This window comes from Dermochelys coriacea, chromosome 12 (genome assembly GCF_009764565.3).
Source record: "Dermochelys coriacea isolate rDerCor1 chromosome 12, rDerCor1.pri.v4, whole genome shotgun sequence".
Classification (NCBI taxonomy): Eukaryota; Metazoa; Chordata; order Testudines; family Dermochelyidae; genus Dermochelys; species Dermochelys coriacea.
In genome coordinates, this window is record NC_050079.1 from 19,008,992 (window position 1) to 19,031,264 (window position 22,273).

Here is a 22,273-nt window from a genome sequence, read left to right on the forward strand (position 1 = left end):
CTGAGTATAATAAAGATACACAGGAGGTAAAAACACAAAAACTGTCCAAATAAGTGATGGTCCAATTTGAACATAAATTACAACTGAGAAAACTCTGAATCAATGGGAGAAACGCTTAATTTTATTATTCCTAAATTTCCAAAATATATATTTCAGATTTGATGAAATGTTAAATATTTCATGATATTTTTGCAGTTGGTTTCTGAGCAGTCACACCTGTTACATTTTGACTCAATATATTACTTAATATGTTGCATTTTACAGGTTTCAAGTACTCCGGTGAGCAGAACTCCCAGTAAAGTGATTGGAGCATTGGGCCTCAGATCTTTTTTTATTTATTTAAAAATGTACCATTTTTGTTCAACAGCTGGGGCCTGACCCTGCACTATACCTAGTGGTCTCCACTCCTGTTATTTCAGTAGGACTGGAAAGAGGCTCTGCACTTTGCAAGATCAGGTTTTAATTCATAATATGGAGAGGTATTTCCAGCAGGGATAAGGAGATTTTAGTTATACAAGGCACTGGTGAGACCTCACCTGGAATACTGTGTACAGTTCTGGTCTCCCATGTTTAAGAAGGATGAATTCAAACTGGAACAGGTACAGAGAAGGGCTACTAGGATGATCTGAGGAATGGAAAACTTGTCTTATGAAAAGAAAAGGAGTACTTGTGGCACCTTAGAGACTAACAAATTTATTTGAGCATAAGCTTTCGTGAGCTACAGCTCACTTCATCGGATGCATTTGGTGGAAAATAAAGAGGGGAGATTTATATACACACACAGAAAACATGAAACAATGGGTTTTATCATACACACTGTAAGGAGAGTGATCACTTAAGATGAGCCATCACCAGCAGCAGGGGGGGAAAGGAGGAAAACCTTTCATGGTGACAAGCAAGGTAAGCTGGGGAAAGGAGGAAAACCTTTCATGGTGACAAGCAAGGTAGGCTAACTGCTGGAAATAGCCTACCTTGCTTGTCACCATGAAAGGTTTTCCTCCTTCCCCCCCACCCCCGCTGCTGGTGATGGCTCATCTTAAGTGATCACTCCCCTTACAGTGTGTATGATAAAACCCATTGTTTCATGTTCTCTGTGTGTGTATATAAATCTCCCCTCTGTATTTTCCACCAAATGCATCCGATGAAGTGAGCTGTAGCTCACGAAAGCTTATGCTCAAATAAATTTGTTAGTCTCTAAGGTGCCACAAGTACTCCTTTTCTTTTTGCGAATACAGACTAACACGGCTGCTACTCTGAAACCTGTCTTATGAAAGGAGACTCAAGGAGCTTGGCTTGTTTAGCCTAACTAAAAGAAGGTTGAGGGGAGATATGGTTGCTCTCTATAAATATATCAGAGGGATAAATACCGGAGATGGCGAGGAATTATTTAAGCTCAGTACCAATGTGGACACAAGAACAAATGGATATAAACTGGCCACCAGGAAGTTTAGACTTGAAATTAGACGAAGGTTTCTAACCATCAGAGGAGTGAAGTTTTGGAATAGCCTTCCAAGGGAAGCAGTGGGGGCAAAAGATCTATCTAGCTTTAAGATTAAACTCGATAAATTTATGGAGGAGATGGTATGATGGGATAACGTGATTTTGGTAATTAATTGATCTTTAAATATTCATGGTAATAGGCCTAATGGCCTGTGATGGGATGTTAGATGGGGTGGGATCTGAGTTACCCAGGAAAGAATTTTCAGTAGTATCTGGCAGGTGAATCTTGCCCTATGTTCAGGATTTAGCTGATCGCCATATTTGGGGTCAGGAAGGAATTTTCCTCCAGGGCAGATTGGAAGAGGCCCTGGAGGTTTTTCGTCTTCCTCTGTAGCATGGGGCACGGGTCACTTGCTGGAGGATTCTTTGCTCCTTGAAGTCCTTTAAACCACGATTTGAGGATTTAAATAGCTCAGACATTGGTGAGGTTTTTCGCAGGAGTGTGTGGGTGAGATTCTGTGGCCTGCGTTGTGCGGGAGGTCAGACTAGATGATCATAATGGTCCCTTCTGACCTTAGTATCTATGAATCTACGGTGTTGAAACAAGCCCTACTCAGCACTAGTATAATCCAAATAATCTGGAAGGTAATTTCTGTATTAATAGAGTAACTTAATAAATTGCAAGTCTTCATTCATTCATTCATTCATTCATTGTTTTGAATATTTAGACACCTTTATCGTATGATTATCCCAATGAAGTGTCTAAATCTTTTCCTACAAACAGATCCAAATGTGCATACTCCTATTCATTCATGGAGTCTTGTTGACTCCATGATTCCGTGCAGGACTAAGGGTCTGCACATCAGATTTGTTTGGCAGCTCAGGCTCTAGTATTCTAAACAGCACAAGTTTTCCCAGTTAAAAGACAGTTTTTCACCTATTAATCCTTTTTTTAAAAGCTATTTTTAGTCTTTAGTTTACACTTCAAATTTTCATTGCTTTGTTTACAGTTCATTAATGTCATTTTTTATGGTGTATGTTTATTGTATTTGATAGGATGGGAATTTCTCCAAAGTCACAGATGTAAAGCAAAAACCTGAAGACACGATGGTTGTTGGACAATCAGTGTTTGCAGATTTTGGTGAGATTCCTCCTTTATTCCTCTCCCTAAGCTATCTGACACACATTTATTTTTATTATTAATTAGTTATATTTTTTCTATATATATTTTTTAAAATGCATGTTAAGCTTTTACCCAACAGATTGCAGTAGTTCCTTTGCGGGCATCATAGTCATGTAGATATATACTACATGTATTGTATTCCTTCTCTCTTCCTTTCCTTTTATATGTAGAACACCTGTTGAAGTCAACGAGTATTGCGCATGCAGAAGGATTTGATAATTTGGAAGTGACTATTTTAGTTCATCGTCTCAGACCTCTACCTGCTTACTCTGGTGCAACCCTAACCTTTGACTTCAGTGGGACTATTTAGCTTGCCTCAGGTTAAGCACATGTAAACTGTGTGCAGGACTGAGTCTTAAATCCCTATTAAGACTACTTCAAAGCACATTTTTTGACATTTTTGTCTAGCGAGTCTAAACTTGGATATAATTGTTTTTTTAAAAAAGCAGTAATGGAACATATTATGAACTAAAAATATTATTTTCATTTTATTTTTATTTTCAATATAAATATTTGCAGTTTATTAGGGATTAGATTCTATTCATATATTCATCAATATTTTATTGAAAAAATAAAATGGCTCAAAACTATGTGAGCTTGCACATAGCAAGTCTGTAGAACCATGTATTTTTCTGTTGCCTTTTTGATCAGATTTTCATACAAGTTTTGCTTCCCTTTAGGCACCTAAATAAAGTGGTAAATTTTCTGAAGTTCTCCACATCTGGCAGTTTCCAGAATGCCTAATTAGAAGCTTTTGGGTGCTAAACTCTAATGAAAATCTGGCCCTTAAACATTGAGTAAAGGTATAGATTGTTGGAGTACTTATTGGGCAATAAGAAATAGAATATAGGAGGAAAACAATATATCAAATATACTCAAATCATATTTTAAAAGCAATGCATCAGAATGTAGCCAAATTAAGAATGCTAACAGCTACTGGGTGATGATCACTCTTGGACTTCTAGTTGCTTTATTTAGGTGCCTAAATGCACCTAAACTCTTCTGAAAATTAATCCTAAATATTCATTAACTAATTATGGGTTGTATAGATTAATAAACTTAACAGATTTGTAAAAGATGATTAGGAATTTTAAAGACTGAATACTTCGCATAGTTTATTAATTTATTTTGTTGCTGTATTCAGCGAATTTGACTACTGTGTTGTTGACCTCATTATTTTCCTAGCTGGGGTTTGCTTTTTCACCTCATGCTGTTCATCTGTTGGGAATCCTTTCTTATGTTGAGTCACTTTGGATGTTTAAATGTGCCCGAACAACTACCCATTGTATTTAATTGTCAAGACTGTAATATTAGATGACTATGAAGAATATTATAGAGAGGAGACTTTCTTTCCTCTAACCTCTTGGGTTCCCTCCATCCTGATTTCTGCCCTGTCCACTCTAATGTAACTGCTCACAACAGGATCTGTCATAACCTGTTCCTGACTCTCCCCCAGCCCCATGTTCCTCAGCTTCACTGTTTCTTTCTTTCATCACTCCCCCTTTCTTCACATTCTGTCTTCTATTAGCTTTCTCAGCATTAGTTCTCCTCTCTCAAACTAGCTACCACCTCTCGGGGAAGTGGATTAACTATAGCAACAGGAGGAGAACCCCTCCTGTTTCTGTATTCAGAGTAGCAGCCGTGTTAGTCTGTAGTCGCAAAAAGAAAAGGAGTACTTGTGGCACCTTAGAGACTAACACATTTATTAGAGCATATGCTTTCGTGAGCTACAGCTCACTTCATCGGATGCATTTGGTGGAAAAAAAAAACAAATGCATCCGATGAAGTGAGCTGTGGCTCACGAAAGCTTACGCTCTGATAAATTTGTTAGTCTCTAAGGTGCCACAAGTACTCCTTTTCTTTTTGTTTCTGTATTGAGTGTCTACACTGAAGTGCTACTGAGGGGCAGCTGCAGCATTTTAGATCTTGCCACTTTTCTCCACAACCTACTGAATATGTCGATATGGACATATATCAGTTTTCAAAATCACCTCTTCTCCAGCTTCACTAAACCTACATTTCAGAGTAGCAGCCGTGTTAGTCTGTATTCGCAAAAAGAAAAGGAGTACTTGTGGCACCTTAGAGACTAACAAATTTATTAGAGCATAAGCTTTCGTGAGCTACAGCTCACTTCATCGGATGCATTTGGTGGAAAAAACAGAGGAGAGATTTATATACACACACACACAGAGAACATGAAACAATGGGTTTATCATACACACTGTAAGGAGAGTGATCACTTAAGATAAGCCATCACCAACAGCAGGGGGGGGAAGGAGGAAAACCTTTCATGGTGACAAGCAGGTAGCTAATTCCAGCAGTTAACAAGAATATCAGAGGGACAGTGGGGGGTGGGGTGGGAGGGAGAAATACCATGGGGAAATAGTTTTACTTTGTGTAATGACTCATCCATTCCCAGTCTCTATTCAAGCCTAAGTTAATTGTATCCAGTTTGCAAATTAATTCCAATTCAGCAGTCTCTCGTTGGAGTCTGTTTTTGAAGCTTTTTTGTTGAAGTATAGCCACTCTTAGGTCTGTGATCGAGTGACCAGAGAGATTGAAGTGTTCTCCAACTGGTTTTTGAATGTTATAATTCTTGACGTCTGATTTGTGTCCATTCATTCTTTTACGTAGAGACTGTCCAGTTTGGCCAATGTACATGGCAGAGGGGCATTGCTGGCACATGATGGCATATTTCACATTAGTAGATGCGCAGGTGAACGAGCCTCTGATAGTGTGGCTGATGTGATTAGGCCCTATGATGGTATCCCCTGAATAGATATGTGGACAGAGTTGGCAACGGGCTTTGTTGCAAGGATAGGTTCCTGGGTTAGTGGTTCTGTTGTGTGGTGTGTGGTTGCTGGTGAGTATTTGCTTCAGATTGGGGGGCTGTCTGTAAGCAAGGACTGGTCTGTCTCCCAAGATCTGAGAGAGCGATGGCTCGTCCTTCAGGATAGGTTGTAGATCCTTGATGATGCGTTGGAGGGGTTTTAGTTGGGGGCTGAAGGTGATGGCTAGTGGCGTTCTGTTGTTTTCTTTGTTGGGCCTGTCCTGTAGTAGGTGACTTCTGGGTACTCTTCCGGCTCTGTCAATCTGTTTCTTCACTTCAGCAGGTGGGTATTGTAGTTTTAGGAATGCATGATAGAGATCTTGTAGGTGTTTGTCTCTGTCTGAGGGGTTGGAGCAAATGCGGTTATATCGTAGCACTTGGCTGTAGACAATGGATCGAGTGGTATGATCTGGATGAAAGCTAGAGGCATGTAGGTAGGAATAGCGGTCAGTAGGTTTCCGATATAGGGTGGTGTTTATGTGACCATCGCTTATTAGCACCGTAGTGTCCAGGAAGTGGATCTCTTGTGTGGACTGGTCCAGGCTGAGGTTGATGGTGGGATGGAAATTGTTGAAATCATGGTGGAATTCCTCAAGAGCTTCTTTTCCATGGGTCCAGATGATGAAGATGTCATCAATGTAGCGCAAGTAGAGTAGGGGCATTAGGGGACGAGAGCTGAGGAAGCGTTGTTCTAAGTCAGCCATAAAAATGTTGGCATACTTGGGGCCATGCGGGTACCCATCGCAGTGCCGCTGATTTGAAGGTATACATTGTATAATGTAGTAATAACCTACATTATACTTCTCCACCCTAGTCAGAATGTAGGCACCAAAATTACGTTGCCTGTCAATCTGACCATTTCAAACCTTCCCTGCCAACCTCTTACCTACTGCATCAAGTTTAAACTTCTCATTCTTGCCTTTAAAACCCTTCACAATTCTACTCTATCTGCATTTTGGATATCATCTTCTGCTCTTTGCCTCTTTATTCTGTCATTTATAATACCTCATCTTTCCTATCCATATTCGTCTTCTCTGGACATTTTGTCACAATACCCTGCATACCTGGAATGCCCTCGTCATCCCATTTCATCAGGCCACTGCCCTCTTATTTCATGACCCTCTTAATAGCCAATTTTTCTTGCAACGGTCACAATACATGAATTGATAAATAACTTTAAAAAAAAAATCCAACAAGTCTTCCTCAGCTTTAGGATATACTGGGAGATCCATGTGTCTAGTTTTTAAGAGTGTAAGCTCTTTGGGACAGAGAGTGTTTGTTTGTTTTGTGTACTGTATAGGGCTGAACGCCACTCTCAGTAATAAACAAATAGAAATAATGCAAATATTCATGTTGCTCTTCATTATCATTTTTTAAAAAGTATTGCTGTGTTTGACGTACAATTGTTTTCTTAAGAAGTAATTTGTTCAGAAGACATTATCTACGTAAATGTCCATAAACTGTTCATATGCATAAGAAAGTAGGAGCAAAATTTAAATTAATTAAAATGACTTTTTTAAAGATTCATGAAACATCAGAATTCTTAATATTTTAATTGTTTGTTTCAGAAAGCTTTAGAACAAAGGTATAAACTCAATTTATATATAAATTTTTTTTTGCGAGTATTAGAAACAATTAGTCTAGATTTTTCCATTCAGCAGTAATACTTCCAACTGCATGGATTTTTGTTTGTATATTTTAATAGTTAAAAGGACATTATGTTAAAATTAGTATTGTTTTGTTAATCAAAATTTTCCTTGGAGAATCCATTCAAAAATTGTACTTAATTTAACTTGCATTAGGTCTTGAATTCGAAGATTTATAATCAAACAAAATCTCATGCATTGTGTATGTTGAATATGTTGAGAGGCATTTCAAGTAGTGATCCATTTGATATCAGTTTTCACATTCAGCAAATGTAATTTGATGTTTTTATTTCAGCACCTTGTTGTTTTTTGACTGTGTGCTAAAATGTTCGCACGGTAGCATTTACAGCTATCAATTTTTTAATCAATGATTCAGGTGATGCACATATTAAAGAGGATAAACACATAAATTATTCTCTGGAATTAGATGATTTCCTTAGATAGTGCTTTGTCCCACTGCAGTAACTAGCAGTTTTATGGGCCTGATTCTGCAAACGCTACTGCATATTAGTGGATCTACTGGTGATAGTTAGCTTTACCCTTATTAATGAGTATTCGCAGGATTGAGCCCGTATTTAGATGTTGTGACATGGTTGCTGTCATAAACATACAGCTAAGAGTAGCCTAGAATTCCTCCTTACCTGTAAGGGGTTAAGAAGCTCAAATAGCCTGGTTGGTACCTGACCAACAGGACCAATGGGAAAGAAGATACTTTCAAATTTTGTGGGGGGGAAGAGGTTTTGTTTGTGCTCTTCGTTTTGTGTGGGGATTCGCTCTTGGGACTGAGAGGGGCCAGACAGAAATCAATCTTCTCCAACCCATCCCAATTCAAGTCAAAAATATTGCAGCCAATATAGGTAAGTCAGGCAAGATGGATTAGTTTATCTTTTGTTTTTCTTGTGAATTTTCCCTGAGCAAATAGGAAGGTTTTTTTCTGTTTTCTGTAACGTTAAGGCTTTGCCCAGAGAGGAATCCTCTGTGTTTTGAATCTGAATACCCTGTCAAGTATTTTCCATCCTGATTTTACAGAGATGATTTTTACCTTTCTTTTTTTTTTTTTTTTTAATAAAATCCTTCTTTTAAGAATGTGACTGATTTTTTCCGTTGTTGCAAGACCCAGGGGTTTGGGTCTTTGATCATTTTGTAACCAATTGGTTAGGATATTATTCTCAATCCTCCCCAGGAAAGCGCGTGTAAGGGCTTGGGGGGATTGCTGGGGCAAGAGGAACTCCAAGTGGTCCTTTTCCTTGATTCTTTGTTAAATCACTTGGTGGTGGCAGCGTTACTTAAACCCAAGGTACAAGGGAGAATTTGTGTCTGGGGAGTTTTTAACCTAAGCTGATAGAAAAAAGCTTAGGGGCTCTTTCATGCGGGTCCCCACATCTGTACCCTAGAGTTCAGAGTGGGGAGGGAACCCTGACAGGTGCTCTGATATGTGGTACAGCAATTTTTGCTTTATTTACAGTGATGACCTTGAGGGAGTAAAAGAGAGCCGGTATTAGAGCCAGAAGATTCCTCTGTTTTATGGTGATACTTAAAAAAATCCTCAAGATTTTTAGCACAGTTTAGTTTGACCTTTAAAGATCACCTCCCCATGGCGACTGAATTTTGCTGGTCTGTGGTATGGCTGCTGAATACAGAATTCATATATAGTATAACAGAGTAAAATAGAAGTTCAGTGATACTTAGAGATTATGCTAAGAAATTTTATTTAATGTATTGTGCAAAAGTCATTAAAAAGTAAAGTTTTAATTAAAATTTAGGCCATCTACAAACATTTGCATATTGTATGCAGATTGAAAGAACAAAACCTCAAAATATTCCAAAATGCTTTTTATCCATGCTTTCAGAGTTTTGTATTGCCCTGATTGACATGGCTGTTAATGATTCCAAAAAGCAGATGGCTTTGATTGATGCCCTGAATATTAATAGGCACAAAGTATACGTCAGCTTTCTTTTGAAAAATTTAAATCCTAAGGAGCAATCTGAAATAGGATTTCTCCTCACCATGTGTTGTAGCAAACAGAAGTAACTTAATATGGCCAAAGGATGCATCATAATTTTAGAAACTTTGTCATATTTGATAAGACATTTAAATTAACTTAGATCCCAGGATATCTGGGATCTTGAAAAATCATAAATTATTCTAATTTTGTGAGCATATTTTTAGGGAATATAATAAGTATGTTCATCTAATTTGTTGAGTGAAGAATAAAAAAATAGATGTTCAATATTAAGCCACAGTGTAAGTGCAGAATTTCAAAAAGCTTTGTAGATTTTCATATTCCCTTTGTTGTAGAGACAAACTGAAAAGATACTTTTCACATACTGTAGTCCCAGAGAAAGCTCAGGGATAGCTTTAGCTTCTGATAATTTTAACATGATTATGAAACAATGTAACGATATATTGTTTATTCTGTTTTGATATAGCTAGGTTGAGAGGACAGAAAAAGTGAGAAGTTTCTTGCACTTTTGTTTTGTAAAAGAAAGAAAATGGTTTAAATCCTTTTTTATTTGAGAGAGACAGCTAAAGATTTCTTGGTTATTTTTTTCTCTGAAAAGATAATACCAGTGAAGTTGCAATGTACAGAGTCTAAAAGCAAACTGACTTTCAGAAGTGTGTGTTTGGTTGTTTTTTCCTCTGGAAACTAAAACAGAACTGTTAAAAGCATAATTATTTTTCCTTCCCTTTGATCTTTGTGTGGCTAATCTAAATCAATATCTTAGAAAATTAAAAGTTGAGTAGATAATATGTGTGCAAGATAAAGTAGAAAAACCTGACCAGAAGAATCTAATTTATAATAGTCCTTAATATACGACTTTAACCACTGGAGAGACATTCCAGATATGGGAAAACTGAGCATCTCAAACTGTTGATTCAAAGAGACAGTGGTATTGCTATGTGGTATTTAATCAAATACAGAAGTATGGCATTCAGTAAACATTGCTTGTAGATGAACTAACTAAAGCCAGGAAATATGAAGGCTAAGATGGACAGAAAACTGTTTAATACAAAATAGTAGTTGATTGGGTTATGCAGGTGAATGAGACACAAACTCGGGAATGGATTTTAAAGCAGAGGCCACAACTTATTAATTCATTTTATTTGGAATAGCAATGGGAGTGAGTGCAGCCTCCTGGTTTCCCCTCCTATCAATACCAGACACCTTAATGGAGTCCAGCATGGCATTAAATGGCCTTATTCCGTATAGCCAATAAGTCAGGGTTGACATCCTTCAGCCTAACTCACTGGACTCAGACTACTCTGAATTCTCTTGTCCCACTATGGGAATCAGTCTGCAAAGACTTAAGGTCTACCCCTTCTCCTTACAAGCTATTAGAAATGCCATCCATATCCTATGTCTTCATTCATGTTTACCCCAGGAGTTGGCCCTTTCAGACTTTTAGCCACATTTGACACTGGCTGCAAGCTGAGATGAATTAGACATTCCCTTTTAATTCCCAACATTACATTTCTATTCTATTCCTTAAATCTAAAACCTGGACTACTAGGGTGGCAGAGAAAGCTCTCCTCCCTCCCCTGAAATGCATTTTAAGGCACGAAGAAAGATGCAGTGAGAGAGAGGCTACAGTGTACTTGAACATACACGCTCTCCACCTTACCCTTATCAGGGTCCCAAGTGTGGACCATTCTCCTACTGATCAAATCAAACTTCCTCACTCCCCCACTGAGATAGTGGGCAGAGGGGCATTGTTCCCTCTCCATTTTCTTTGCATTTCATATTTCTAGAACTCATATATTCTGCAAAAAGCTGCAAAAACAGTATGCACAGAACTTTCTGAACTCATATCTCTGCCACCTGGAAACAAAAATTTCATTTTTAAAAATTATGTATTAACTTGCAAGTTTAAGGTCTCATGTTCAGTTAATGATTTTAGATCTTTAAACACTTTTTTTTTCTAAAATTTGTTTAGAAAAGCACTTAAGGATAAAACTCCAACCTTAACCTTTATCATTGTGCAAGAAATTTCCATATTCTAGTAAACGTTACACTGGCAATATCTCGGCACAGTCATTGAAGGGAAGGCTATAAATATAAACTTAATTCTAAAGTTCCCATTTTCTTGTTGTTTTTGTTTGGGATTAAGTGCTTTTTTGTCTAACATTTATTTTTGTTTCCATTTGGCTAAAACTAAGTACAAAAATTTAAATAGCATGGGAAGCTGAAAAAGTTCAAGTCTAGTGTAACAAGTAAATAATTTTGAAATACATTCACCTGATTAAATGTAACCGAGCTTTTGGGGAATTAATATCTGTACTGCAAATACAGATTTAGATACTTCAGTAAAAAGAAAAGGAGTACTTGTGGCACCTTAGAGACGAACCAATTTATTTGAGCATAAGCTTTCGTGAGCTACAGCTCACTAAATGCATCCGATGAAGTGAACTGTAGCTCACGAAAGCTTATGCTCAAATAAATTGGTTCATCTCCAAGGTGCCACAAGTACTCCTTTTCTTTTTGCGAATACAGACTAACACGGCTGCTACTCAGATACTTCAGTGTTATACATATATCCTTTCAGTTTTACCTGCAATAGGTAGACTTATTGAAGCTGTGTAGTAAAAATCCTTATTAGAAATAGTTATTGTACATACACAATAGCTCTCTTTCAAAGTAAAATACCCTACATTTTCAGTTTTGTTTCTGTTTAGAATTTAAATTGCTTAAATTGAAGGAATTCTTCAGATATTCAAGTTCAAGAATGTCTTCTTAAACCTCTAAGCTGTTTGTGCATTGTGGATGGGATAAAGTTGCAAATAGAACTAAAATGGTTGTTTTGAGTGGTTGTTTTCTTTTCTTTTTTTAAGGGAGTGAAGGTTGAGTTAAATTTCTAAAACATATACAAGTTCTGTGCAACTGGAAAAAGTAGAACTTTAGCCTAAAATACAGTTTTTACAAGCAACTAACAAATGTAATGAAGATGAAGGGTATGGGTTTACAAATCAGGAAGAGGTCACACCATTGTGAAGCTCTATTCTGGAGTGTGCAGTTGTTTTGCTTATTTAATATAGGGTTGAAATTTGAGAAGTGTTCCCTGCTGCACGCTATCATTTGGGATCCCTTACAAGTATGGTGGAGTAGTATATGTTGCCCAAATCAAAATTGAGCACTTACAGACGATGCTTTCTGCTGTCTGAATCATCCAATAGCAAAGATGGTAACTTGTTACCATTAACACTTCTAATTTGTTTTGCTGAAATGGAAATTGCTTTGCAACATAATTTAATTATTTGATTTATTTATGGTTACTGCTGTACAGATTTTTGAATTTTTATATAAAAAGTTTCATACTTTGCAAAATTCCCTTGTTGCCTTAAAATTGATAATGAGTAACGTTGATTACTTGATTTCAGAATACAATACTATCTGTAAAACAGAATAAAGCTATACCTACCAGATTTGTGAAATACACTAGTCTGTGTGATGGTGCAATTCACAAGAAAAAAGAACATATATAATCAGGTTTTATCCCAATTGTAAACTAAAACTAACTTCATCTTAAGTACAAAAATGGGGGGAAATGACTTTCTGCATCCAAAGCTCAGTTGTGTTTTTAAACACAAACCTCCTCCCCAATAATGGGCATTCAAATAAGACAGCGTAGAGCTTTTCTGCGGTCCTAAGTCAAACAAGGAAACAGTATAGAGAGGTCACCGCTGACCTCCCTTGCTGCTTTTTTTTAAATACCCCACTATTTGTCGAATTAGGCATTGTTAGACTTGTTAACATTCCTTCATGGTACTCCTGCTGATTTACCAGCCCTTTTTAATGGATTGCAGTGTTTTACGGCTCTTGAACATGGGGTTTAACTATCACTGCCATATACTAAGTTGGACCCACCACACAAGTTTTCTTCAAATCAGACATTAACAACTTAAGAATTATTGGTACATCTGAATCCATAGAATCTGGGACCATGGTTACTGTTCATGGCAAATTACATTCTTATATTCCTGAAGTGAACCTGTATATTTATTTAGGAAGATGACTGCTTGCCAGAATGATTAACTCCCCAGATCTGGAACTTGAGAATAAGTCATGAAATGTTGATTTCTGAGATCTAGATTTGAATGGCTATCGTATTGGAATTTTGCTGGTTGTTGTATGTATTTGTTAATTAACTTATGTACATTAATTCCAATTTCAATTTCCTTTCCTGAGATCATAGTGCTGGGACTACACATAAGAACATAGATCATTCGTGTGCAGTCTTGAAATATTAAATAGGGAGTTGGTGGATTATCAAGGGTCTTAAGTATCTTACGCTTTTATTGTCCTTTTGTCTGATCCAGTAAAGTGGTTTACCTTGGTGATATCTGCATTTTAGCAAAAACACATTTCTTTTCAAAAAGTAGTTTTAACTAATGTTGCTCTTCTAGTGATTGCACATGTGCATTCTACTCTAGGTGTGGTTTACTTGGGGAATTCTGAGCATCTGTGGATGCGCAGAATTCCTCTGTCATGCATAATTTTGTATTTTTCTGCATAAAATATATTTTGCCCAGGCAGCCAGCTGTTCTGGTGCCACAGCAGCCTCTGGTGGGCAAAAGGTGGAACTGCAGCACTTCTGGGGCAGGATGTATTTTCTATGGGGGAAAAGAAAATTCTATGCCCAGTGCTGCAGAATTCCACCAGGAGTAGAAGTTCATCACAGCATCCTGCCTGCGGACCCAGATTAGGATAGAGTGGAGCACACAGGGCTGCTGGGGAGCTAGTGGGGCAGGACAGCGTTGCGCCTGAGTACAATGGAGGGGAGCTACAGCGACCCTAAGGGGTGGGGGGCCAGGGGCACATGTGCCTGACTGAATGGGAGAGGCTTGGGATCAGCCAAGGACCGCATGGGGAAGGCTTCCCAACTCCCTAACCATCTCCCCTTCCCCCCCCCCCCGGAAAAAAATCTTCTCCCATACACACCCACCACGTTCCAGGTTCATTCCTAGGCTTCTTCCCTCTCCCTCAGCTCCTCCATTACCCCTGACTCCCCCAAGCCTTTCCACTGCTTCTGACAGGTGCAGGTAATACAGTTCTGTATTGTAATTTAAATGAATTACTCAAAGTTCTGTATTAATATGCCTATTAAGGAATCTATTTGTAAAAAAAAAAAAAATAATTGCTGGAATCTTTTTTTTTTTTTTGGTCTGTATTATTACAGACATATTTGCTGACAGATAATTTGAAATAAATTACCAAAATAATTGAAACTGGCATGATTATATTGTGTTATTTGACAAATGAAATATGTAGAATTTTCAAATATTGTGTGCAGAATTTTGAATTTTTTGGTGCAGAATTTTGAATTTTTCAGTGCAGAATTCCCCCAGGAGTACTGTGTATATCCCGAGCACAGACACCAGAAATGTTTCCCTCAGTGGTACGTGTCAGGGAGGCTCAAGCACCCTTTGCTTAAATGCGCCTATACTGCTGGTATAAAGTGCCCCGCCAACCCTGCTCCCCCACAGCTCCTTCTTACTGCCTGTGATGGTTGCTGGGACTGCTCTCCTTTCATTTGCAAGCTCTCTCAGTGGTCATCGTTACCTTCTTCTTACTGTACATAGTTAGCTCTAGTTAGTTAGCTTCAGTCAGTTTTAGCTAATTTTAGTAAAGTTCTGCAACATCGTGATTTAGTGGAATTTTTTCTGATCCCTGGTGCTGAGGCATGCCTCGGTCACAGACTTTAAGCCCTGCGCCTCATACAGCAATGCTATGCTCCTGAGTGACCTGACTCAAGCTGCTTAAAGTGCCTGGGAGAAGCTCATATTGGGGACCATTGCCAAATCTCCAAGGACTTTTAGCCTTGCATAAAGGAGGATCAGGAGGCCAGGCTGAAATTCCTGCTCAAGGAAGCAGCACTGAGACCTTCATCTGAGCCAAAGTGGTCATACTCCGCATTGCGAGCTGTGGCATCATTAATGAGTGCTTCTCTTGTCTGACTGAAGTCCCGGCACCGATCCCCATCCTCAGTGCCTAGAAAAAGGTATAAGAAACAGCATACTGAAAAGGGGTGATCCTCGTCACCAAAGACTGCCAGGCCTGGAGATCAGAGTAGAGAGCAATATAAGTCAAAGCACTCAGAACCACAGAAGTAGGCACTGTTGACTCCAGCACCTATTCACATACCATCGAGTCCAGTACCGGAAGAGCCTTCTACATCTGTGGCACAGCATGATACCAACACTGTCTTGGTACCAACCACACCGGAAGTGTTTGCTGCTGGTTACTTTCTCTCACTGACAGTACCAGTATTGCCAGCAGTACAAGAGTCAACGTTATTGATGCTGGCAGGTAGGAGGAAACCCACAGGATCCTTTCAACTTTCAGTTCTGTGCCCTTGGGTACCATCAAAAGGGAAATTGGCTATGCTGGACATAGTGCAGACCACACCAACAAGGCACCAGTCTCTGGCACCGGTGGGAACACCACCACCATGGTCTTCAGACAGAGATTCATAGTTTTCCAAATTCGAGATTGGGTTGTACTCCTCCCATCGAAGAAACAGCTTTTGCTATTCTTCCAGGCATTTCTACCCTTCCATGGACCCAGGCATGGGAATATCATCGAATGGTTGGCCAACAGCTCACTGGGGATCTACACTGGTCCATTGGCCCTTTTGTAACCCATGGGGGTTTCCAGGGCATATTCCAGATGCTCTTATTCACTGCCCTTGGAAAGAAGGGTAGCATCATCCCATGGGGCAGCACCCAGTCCAGATTCTGCTACCAAGCCCAGTTCCAACCTGCAAGAGCCAGCTTAATGGGATCCTGCTGATGCAGAAAGAAAGGAAGAGCTTCTATGGACACTGCTGACATCCTCTTTCCCAACGAGGCAGTCTTCCCTGGATGACTATAAGGTTCACCAAGTGTTGTTGAAGAGGGTGACCTTAAATCTGGGAATATAGCTAGAGGTAGTGAAAGAGTCCTCGCAAAGCCTAGCTGACATTTTAGCCGCTGCAGGCTGTTCAGAAGTAACCCTGCCTCTCAATGAGGCCATCAAGCACTTGCTCCCACAAGAAACCAAGCAGGAGTTCTCTTCACTAATGGACAAGGGAAAATTGGTGGCAAGGGCCTCTTTACGAGTTGCTTTAGATGTGGCTGACTCGGCAGTCAGGTCCATGGCTTTGGCAGTTGCCATGCACGGGAGTGGCTATGGTCTTTGGGGCTCCCACAGGAGGCTCAGCAGACCCTTCAGGACCTACCTTTCAGAGGAACTTCACTTTTTTCAGAGAAGATTGATGCGAAACTTCATGATCTAAAAGACTCAAGAGTGACCCTTAAGTCCCTTGAATTGCATACTTCAGTTCCTTCAAGGAAGCACTACAGGTCTCAACTGCCCCTCTGGTACTCTGCACTGGCTGCCCATCAGGACCTGCAGAGGAAAAGAAATGGGGTTTAGGTGTAGGTCAACACCCCCTTCTACCTCAACATCAACACATACCCCACCCGGACATCCAGGGAGTTCTAAGTAGGTGTTTTGATGGGATACTTGAGGATGCCATACCAGTTTCTGTGATCCCTGTTTCTCCTTGATTTGCAGACTGTATGTCCTACTTCCTCAGTGCTTGATATGACCACAGCCTGTTGGGTGTTGAGCACGATGGAAGTAGGATACACCCTCCAGCTTACTTCTACCCCTTCTTCCCACTTTCCCTCCCCATCCCTTCTCAGGGAACCCACTCATGAAGAACTTCTGGTGTAGGAGGTTCAGTCTCTTCTTCAAGTGGTAGCCGTGGAAGAGGTTCTGCAGAATTTGAGAGAAGGGGTTCTACTCCCATTATTTCCTAATCCCAAAAGCCAATGAAGGTCTCAGACCAATTTTAGATCTGCCTCAGCTCAACTATCTCAAGAAAATAAAGTTCCTCATGGTCATGCTGGCATCCATTATCCCATTGCTGGATCTCAGAGGCTGGTACGTCGCCCTCAATTTGAGAAATGCCTATATTCATGTATCAACATACCAAGGACACAGAAGATGCCTCAAATTAGTAGTGAACTGCTCACATTACCAATTCACAGTCCTCCCATTTGGCCTGTCTGCAGCAAAGTGGGTGTTCACAAAATGTATGGCAGTAGGGGTGGCTTTCGTGGGGAGGTGCCAGTCTATCTTTATCTAGACAACTGGCTAGTCAAGGGCTGGTCCAGGCTCAGTTAGTGTCCAATGTTCGACTCACCCACTCAACATTCAAGGCCCAAGGCTTTCTGATAAATGTGGAAAAGTCTAACCTCACTCTTATGTGAAGGATAAAGGTCATTGGGGCCAGGGCCTGCCTCCCAGAGGTACAATTCCAATCAATCAGTTCCCTGATAACACACCTCAAAGGTCATCCACTCCCAACAGCCTGAAATTGTATGTGGCTCTCAGATCACAACAGCCAACTATCTGTAGAACGTTGGATAGTTTCATGCTATGCAACCAGGCCTTATGCCATCTGTTTCAGCATAAACTTTAGCAGAAATTCATCTTCTATATTGGTTTTTTTTATGCATGCTTGTCTTTTCTTTTTTAAGTTCCAATTAATTCTCTGTTCTTTAAAATTTCACCATTTCAGCTATGGCATGACCTTGGCTGTTGGGCCCTGTCCTTACTGCCCAGGGAAGTATTGTTTGCCGCTCTCAGTTGAGCAATGGTTAAATGCTGTTCTTGTTATCAAGCTGCTAGCACAGTTTCCTTGGAAAGGTATAGTCAGGGATTTTAGAGAAGCAGAATTGATTTGCTTCTAAAAACAAGAAAGCTGTGGAGTTCTGTAATGCCTGGAGATCCTTGACACAGTCATAAAAGCTCTTTACATCTGCTTGAGATGTTGTGATTCACATCTCGTATACTTGTTTAGAAGAAAGATTTAAGATAATCAACAGCCACTAAGTTAACCTTTATTTTATCTGAATATAAAGCTCAGTACTGTGGGTTGTCTTCCTGAGTATCGATAGGACAATATTTTTCATGTTTTGGGCACTGTCACAACAGGATTTTTACCTCCTTATTTTATTACTGTTCTAGAATTTTAAAAGGCAGGATCAAGGTGAAGGAGGAAGAAACTAATGTACAAAGTGATAGGGATTAGGAAAACAAGAATGAACCATATACAGAGTAAAACAAATCTGAACTAATATATATAGTGACAAAGATCCTCCTCTACCTTGGTGGGTCCTGAGCTTATTGGTGGATTTGCTCTCCTCAGAGATTCACAGAAGCCCTCAGTTTGGCCACTTTTGTGGCTCAAATCTGCTGTTTTACTCAGATAACCTCATCACTGGCCAGCATGGGGAAAAGAAAGGAGAACAATCCCCATAGTCTCTGCTGATCCACCAAATGGGTCAGGGAACATCCCAGAGACCTTCCCCTTTGGTGGAACCCACAATCCAGATCAACTCCTCCAGTGTCTGATCAAGAGTTGAGAGGTTTGGGGGGAACCCGGGTCCACCCTCTACTCCAGGTTGCAGCCCAGGGCTCTATGGACTGTTGCTGTCTAGAGTGCCTCCTGGAACAGCTTTGAGACAGCTACAACTCCCTGGGCTACTTCCCCATGGCCTCCTCCCAAAACCTTTATCCTCACCACAGGACATTTCACCTGGTGTCTGATAAAACTTGTACTTCTCAGTACGCCTTCCCGCTCTCAGCTCCTAGTGCCTCTTGCTCTCAGCTCGTCGCATACACACCACAAACTGAAGTGAGGTCTTTTTAAACTCAGGTGCCCTGATTAACCAGCCTGTCCTAATTGATTCTAGCAGTTTCTTCTTAATTGGCTCCAGGTGTCCTACTTAGCCTGCTTGCCTTAATTGGTTCAAGCAAGTTCCTGCCTATTCTGCAACTGCCCCTGTTAGCGTACCCAGGGAAAAGGGATCTACTTAATCTGGGACTAATATATCTGCCTTCGAACACTCTCCTAGTGCCACCCCTCCCTCTGCCCTGCCAGGAGGCACTCTCCTCCTGCCCCCCAAACTTTTGGACCTGGCCTGGTTTCCCCAGAACTCGCCCGCCTGCAGGGGAGCAAAGCTGGGCTGGATTCAGGGTGGGGGCGGCTCTCAGGAGGAGCAAAAAGAAGCTGCTTCAACGATGCCGGGGGTGGGAGCCTGGGCTGACAGCTCTGGACCCTGTTGTTTCCCCATGACCGAGCCCGGCAAACGCATTGCTCGCTGCCCTGCCTCCAGCAGTGGCCCTGGCCCGGGAGGGAGCTGGGACTGGGCCTTCCCCCGGGCGAGGGAACCTGGACCCGCTGCTTCCCGAGATGGGGGCTTAACTATGAGGAAAGCGCGTGTCTCCAGGACCAGCCACTGCGGGGCCCGCTGCTCCTGAAGGGACTCGACCTGGACTGGAGGGACTTGGCCGCTAGCCCTTTTCTGTGGGGCAGCACTGTTTGCAGCCCCATGCCACACTTTGTTTAGCTGTACGGATTTTTTATTTGTATGTGAAATAAAAATGCATTGAATGCTTTCCAAAAAAAAAAACAAAACACTCTCCTGTAGCCATCTGGCCTGACCCTGTCACTATATCTATATCTATATCTATATCTATATCTATATCTATATCTATATATATATATATATATATATATATATATATATATATGAAAATGCATTAAAAATAATTTCAGTTAAATGGAAATAATAATTCATACATACCTATGACTTTCAGAACCAAATGTCTCTTGCATAGTCTTTCTTTCACCCAGGAGAACAACCAGCTTTCCTTCTGGTACGTGGGGGAATTTTTCTTCTCTGACCTCTCTGTAAAGAACTTAGAGAAAGGTATGTTAGAGTCCTTTGTTGTTTGTGATATGTGAGTGAGGCACACAACAGAGGCTTTTTAGGATCTATAGCCACAAGGACAAAGAAAACAGAAGATGCTCAGGGCCAGATTCTTTTGCAGTATCTAAGATTCCAGATGCAATTATGTTGCACTCAGATTAGAGCCTAGCTGCTTACACTTTTCTTAGTGTTTTAGCCTATGTTAATTTAGTATATGGGTTTTTTTTTAAATTTTTCACCATATTCCAAAAACGTTGCTTTCACCTAACATATTTGGAGTAGTTTGTGAGTAGTAATCACTGTCAGGTATTTCAGAAAGGAGTAAATTGAATTCTGACGTTAAGGAAGGCAAAAGTAGGATTGAGGTGTAATTGGTCTGAGTATCCAGTTAAAGTAATATGATCACAACTGCAAAAGTTCCTATGGAAGGTCTAACTGTGATGTTCTTAACATGTAATCTGGCCCATATTTCTGTACTTTATGATATAGGCTTCAATTACATACTGATTTCCACAAGTCTCCAGCTTTATTCTGGGTACAGGTTGGAAAGCATGTACAGCACCTTTACAGAGAGGCAGGGTTTCTGTGGAACCATGCATCATGTTGGACCAATGTCTTTTCATTTACCATTGTGTAAATCCGTTGAAATCAAAGGACTTACTCTGAATTTACAGTGCAGGATTTGTATCTCCAGTGCACTTGGACAATGTGCAGTGAATGATGTGGGAATCAACATCTTGATCAGTGAAGATAAAAGTAAATATTACAAAAATGTTTGATTCATTATGCAACAGCCATCCTATGCGCTGAAATCAGGCAGGATCCTGAAGAAATTCTCGTGACTGTAATTAAGCATAGTATTAAAGGCATACACATAATAAATTCAAATCAGAGACATGTTAGAGCAGAGGTGGGCAAACTACGGCCTGTGAGCTACATCTGGCCTGCAGGACCCTCCTGCCCGGCCCTGAGCTCCTGGCCCGGGAGGCTAGCCCCTGGCCCCTCCCCCATTGTTTCCCTTCCCCTGCAGCCTCAGCTCACTATGCTGCCGGCACAATGCTCTGGGCGGCACGGCTGCGAGCTCCTGGGGCAGCGCAGCTGCAGAGCCCAGCGTGACCCGGTACTCTGTGCTGTGCGGTGGCATGGCTAGTTCCAGCTGGGCTGCACCACCAGCCACTGGTGCTCCAGGCAGCGCGATAAGGGGGCAGGGAGCAGGGATGATTGGATAGAGGGCAGAGGAGTTGGGGGTGGTGATCAGGGGGTGGGGCAGTCAGAGGGTGGGGAACGGGGGTTGAATGGGGTCCCAGATGAGGACAGTCAGGAAGGAGCCGGGGATGGATGGGGAGGCCGTCGGGGCAGGGATTCTGGGGGCAGTCAGGGACAGGGAGCGTGGATAGGGTTGGGGTCCCGGTGGGGGTGCCGTCAGGGGGCAAGAAGCAGGGAGGCTGGGGCTGGGCCACACCTGGCTGTTTTGGGGAGGCACAATCTCCCCTAACTGGCCCTCTGTACAATTTCCGAAACCTGATGCAGCCCTCAGGCCAAAAAGTTTGCCCACCTCTGTGTTAGAGGTATATCATTTAAACAGTAGTTCTTGTACTGTAACCAGTAAAATACAGTCAGTGAGTATATTCTCATTTCAAATGCTGACACGTGCCAATGTTAAGTTTGGAATCAGTTACAAATAAAAGACAGTAGATGGCTTTGTAATTTTGTTTATTTTACACAGCTTGTTGCACAAACTCCTGTCTAGATTAGAAACAATTGTTTACATAAAATTATATTATAACATATATGGGGTAGATCATCATGTTCATGAGGAATGGAAGCTGTTACCAGATGAAGCTGACAGGGTTGCAGTTTTTTGACAAAGGGTTTATGTCAATGCTGGATGATTATCATTTGCTACAGCTTTGAGGGGGAAATAAATTAACAAAGCTGCAGCAGAAATTTCTTTGCTGTTAGAGCTGAAACCACACAGATCCTAGTGTCACCATTATAATTCAGATGACAGGACTATGCCTAGATGAAGATGTGTAATTTACTGAGATGCTAGATGCCAGCAGAGCAGTGAATCTCATAAAGTGACTGGGAGGTCTCTTCAGAAAACCACTTGCTATGTGATTTTTGTTTTAGAATATGATATGTTTAGGCTACAGTAATATTGTTTTTTATAGTAGATTATAACTTTCCTTTAGTAACTGTAATGTTTATAATCTAACTTTAAACATTATTATCCCCTCAAGTCTGACTTTAGGATAAATTGAAAAGATTTGAGCCATTTAAGTGCAAGTGTTTATATTTATAATTAATTAGAAAACTTCATCTACAAGTAATTTTTCTGATAGAACTATTGTCATTACATGTTTAAAGCTATGTTCCCAATGATTATTTTCTAGACAGTACACACTTTG

The 22,273-nt window shown here is 40.6% G+C and overlaps 1 protein-coding gene across 4 annotated transcripts in view; it reads left to right on the top strand.

Annotated features, from left to right (window-relative positions):
• ITFG1 (integrin alpha FG-GAP repeat containing 1) overlaps positions 1-22,273 on the top strand; it is a 202,583-nt gene that overhangs the window by 57,164 nt on the left and 123,146 nt on the right. For all 4 annotated transcript variants that reach the window (XR_006275021.1, XR_006275022.1, XM_038368637.2 and 1 more), the window contains exon 8: positions 2,497-2,581. Coding sequence is in view for 2 of the 4 variants with exons in the window: in XM_038368637.2 (XP_038224565.1) it covers positions 2,497-2,581 (85 nt within the window). In the remaining 2 variants the exon portion in view is untranslated. The remainder of the gene's footprint in view (positions 1-2,496; positions 2,582-22,273) is intronic.